The sequence below is a fragment of the Phaseolus vulgaris genome, chromosome 7, assembly GCF_000499845.2.
Source record: "Phaseolus vulgaris cultivar G19833 chromosome 7, P. vulgaris v2.0, whole genome shotgun sequence".
Lineage (NCBI taxonomy): Eukaryota > Viridiplantae > Streptophyta > Magnoliopsida > Fabales > Fabaceae > Phaseolus > Phaseolus vulgaris.
This window is the reverse complement of record NC_023753.2, coordinates 6,092,398-6,095,413: the sequence shown is the minus strand read 5'-3', so window position 1 is coordinate 6,095,413 and position 3,016 is coordinate 6,092,398. Positions and strand designations below refer to the sequence as shown.

The following is a 3,016-nucleotide window of genomic DNA, read 5'->3' as shown; positions in this document are numbered from 1 at the left end:
TTAAGCAACAAGTACGTAGAATAGTTTGATTAAGGAACAAGTATGTATAGTGTACTTGTAGCTGTCAGTATAGTGCTTTTTATTTACCCCAAACATAGGAAAGAAGACAAAAGATTTAGGAAACAGCATGAGTTAAATAAGCAATATTAGTTGCATATAACGTGCAAGTCAATTAACTGAAACAGCTGATTGTAAGTGATTTGAATTGACGAATAAAAGAGGTAGCGACGATAATTACGTGAATTTTTTTTAACATTATTGTATTTAAATTCCTCGATCCACCCATGTGATCTTAAAATTATATAAAAACAAAAAAGTCATCCTCTGTCACTAACTTCTCCTTCCCTATACAGCTAAAGACAAATCCCTTATAGATCTCTCTCTCTCCCTCTGTCTTCTTTGATTTTTCCCTTTTGGTTTTTGTTTCTGTCCAAAAAACCGAGATTACTAAAAGTTAAACACACGATTGTTTATCTTCATCTGATTCAGCTAATGATGATAAAGAATCTTCCTTGATTTCAGCTTTGGGTGGCTTCTCTGCACCAACCTCCTTGCTGTCAACATCATCATCATCGACAACAACAACAACACTGGTTAGTTTCTTGGCTCTTAGAGCCTCAGCATCCCAATCGGTTCGACTCAGAACCACCAACATGGTCACTGCGCAAGACCCCTGAGCCGCAAGTAACCCAACCCACAACCCTTGAAAATCAAATCCAGCAAAGAAACCAAGCCAAACCGCCACAGGCATTCCTACAAGATAGAAACAACCTAAGTTAATGTTAGCACCAACTTTAGGCCTTGCTGTGCCTCTCAGCACCCCGCACCCCGTTGTTTGAGGACAGTTTCCGAGCTCGCAAAGTCCTATGATCGGTAACACCAATGAGGTCAAATTTATTATCTCCATGTCTTGAGTGAACATGCTGGCCCAAATGTTCCTAACCATAATGGTAAAAACCAAAGCTAAACCCCCCAATATGAAGCTGCAAGAGAGGCCAACTATGGCAGAAAGTCTTGCCTTGGAGGGCTTTTGGGCGCCCAGTTTGTTGCCAACTCTCGTAGACACGCTGAAGCTTATCGACGATGGAAAAATGTAGAGCAAGGAAGTGGTTTGGATCAAAATCCCCATGGAGGCCACGGTTGCTCTGGGATTTACCAGCAACCCACATAACAAAATCATGATCTCATACCACCACCATTCGAGGCACACGGAAATGCAGCTCGGGATGGCCAAATTGAGAAGCGACTTCCATTGCGTGAAGCACTCGACAGAAAAACCTCCCCATGTTTTCTTATGCGTGCCGGAGAAGACTACGTAGAGAATCAAAGAAGCTACGAGGTTGAGGTTGGTCCACACCCCGCTGAGAGCCACGCCTTTGATTCCCAAATTGAGGTGGGAAACGAGGAGGTAGTTGATGGGGACGTGGAGGAGAATTGAGAGAGTGGCGCAAAGGGTGAGAGGCAGGGTAATGGATTGGCTTCGAAGGTAAATTCGCAAAGGGTGAAGAAAAGATTGCGTTAAGAGGTCGGGGATGGAGTAGAGAAGATAGGATTGTGCTTGTGAGGCTATATCCTGGTCCTGGCCACACAAGAGAAGGATATGCTTCATGTAGAGCCAAAGGAGAGAGATTGGAAGAGAAGTGAAGAGGAGGAGGAGAACGGTTCTTTGAAGGCAGAGACCGAGGAGGGTGAACTTTTTGGCACCGTAAGCTTGCCCGCAAATGGGTTCCATTCCGACAGCTAGGCCGGAGAGGATTGAGTATCCGGTGATGTTTGCGAAGCCAACGGCGAGGGAGCCACCGGCTAAGGCAAGCTCTCCGAGGTGGCCGAGGAAGAGCATGGAGATCATTGACCGGCAATAGAGTAAGAGACCGGTGAGGATCATGGGGAGAGCAATTTTGGCTATGGAAATCACTTCTTTAAAAACATGGGTTTGCATTGCTGCTGAGTTCTTCTCTACCTGGGGTGTTGTGACGATACCCTTTTGAATCAAGGGGCTGCTGATCGTCATGTTCGTTTCCTCTGTCTCTTGGACTTTCATTGAAACTAGATACTCTTGGTTTGAGTCGGCTTTGCAGGGAAGGTGGGGAGTTAGATGACACATGGTATCGCCTTTTTGTGTCAAGAGGAGTGGTGGTTTAGGGAACACGTAGAATTCAATATAAGAGAGAGAGAGAGGATTGTGAAGGGAGGGAGTGAGAGGGGTTGGACAGAGGCTTTTCAGGGAGGTTTTATAGCTGATTTTGGGTGGGAAAGGGGGAATATATAGCTGTAGATAATTATGTACCTTTTTAAATAAGGTCTATTTGTATATCAGTTATTTCCTGAAAATATTTAAAAAACATTAAGTAATCATTCCCTAACTTTCGATTCGGAGCATATAAGATACATTAACACCAACACCAACAGTAAACGTGCTATTAAGAAGTGGACTTTAAGTCTAACTCAACCCCATAAAACCGGTTCATGAAGTTGAGGTTTGCACCTACTTATATACAATGAAAGGTTCTAATCTCTAGTCGATGTGGGATCTCTAACACGCGCTTTTGGATAGGGGTGGAAGCGTCCACCAGCAGTCTACTGTTTGTACAGTAGTGAAGTGAGGCCATGCCCACATCAGAAGAGCAAGGTTTAAATATCATATATTTTTCATTCTTGAATTGTCAAAATCAAGTCTAATGAAAGCAAAGCATGGTCTTTTTAGAGTGTGCATTTTTTGTTGTATTAAGGGCTAACGTTGTTCCCAGACAAAGGTTGTCCTTGGATAGTTAGTTATGCATGTTTCTGTAAGCTAGCCAAAAGCCAAGAGCTAATTAGAGTCGATGTTCATCCTTGATATATAAGGAATCATCTTATTTTGCCTTTCTTTTGTAAACCAAACATAACCTTACCATTGTAGCTAGGGAGAAGGGAACCTTCTCTCAAGGTGTGGAAGTGTACAATTGATTTCCACCACCTGCAGAATGCAGAAGGGTCCACATACATTAGAATTTTCTAAACATGAAACTAAAATTTC

At 43.0% G+C, this 3,016-nt stretch overlaps 1 protein-coding gene across 1 annotated transcript; it reads right to left on the bottom strand.

Moving 5' to 3' along the window:
• Window positions 1-234: 234 nt before the first annotated feature.
• LOC137828862 (protein DETOXIFICATION 49-like) lies at window positions 235-2,346 on the bottom strand. Its single transcript, XM_068635600.1, has one exon. It carries the CDS (start codon window positions 2,102-2,104, stop codon window positions 455-457), a length of 1,650 nt encoding a protein of 549 aa, XP_068491701.1. The 5' UTR covers window positions 2,105-2,346; the 3' UTR covers window positions 235-454.
• Between the last annotated feature and the right edge of the window lie 670 nt (window positions 2,347-3,016).

What these genes read in the sequence shown, in the direction of transcription:
- LOC137828862 (XM_068635600.1), bottom strand. Translation starts at nt 2,104, where the DNA reads ATGTGTCATCTAACTCCCCACCTTCCCTGCAAAGCCGACTCAAACCAA.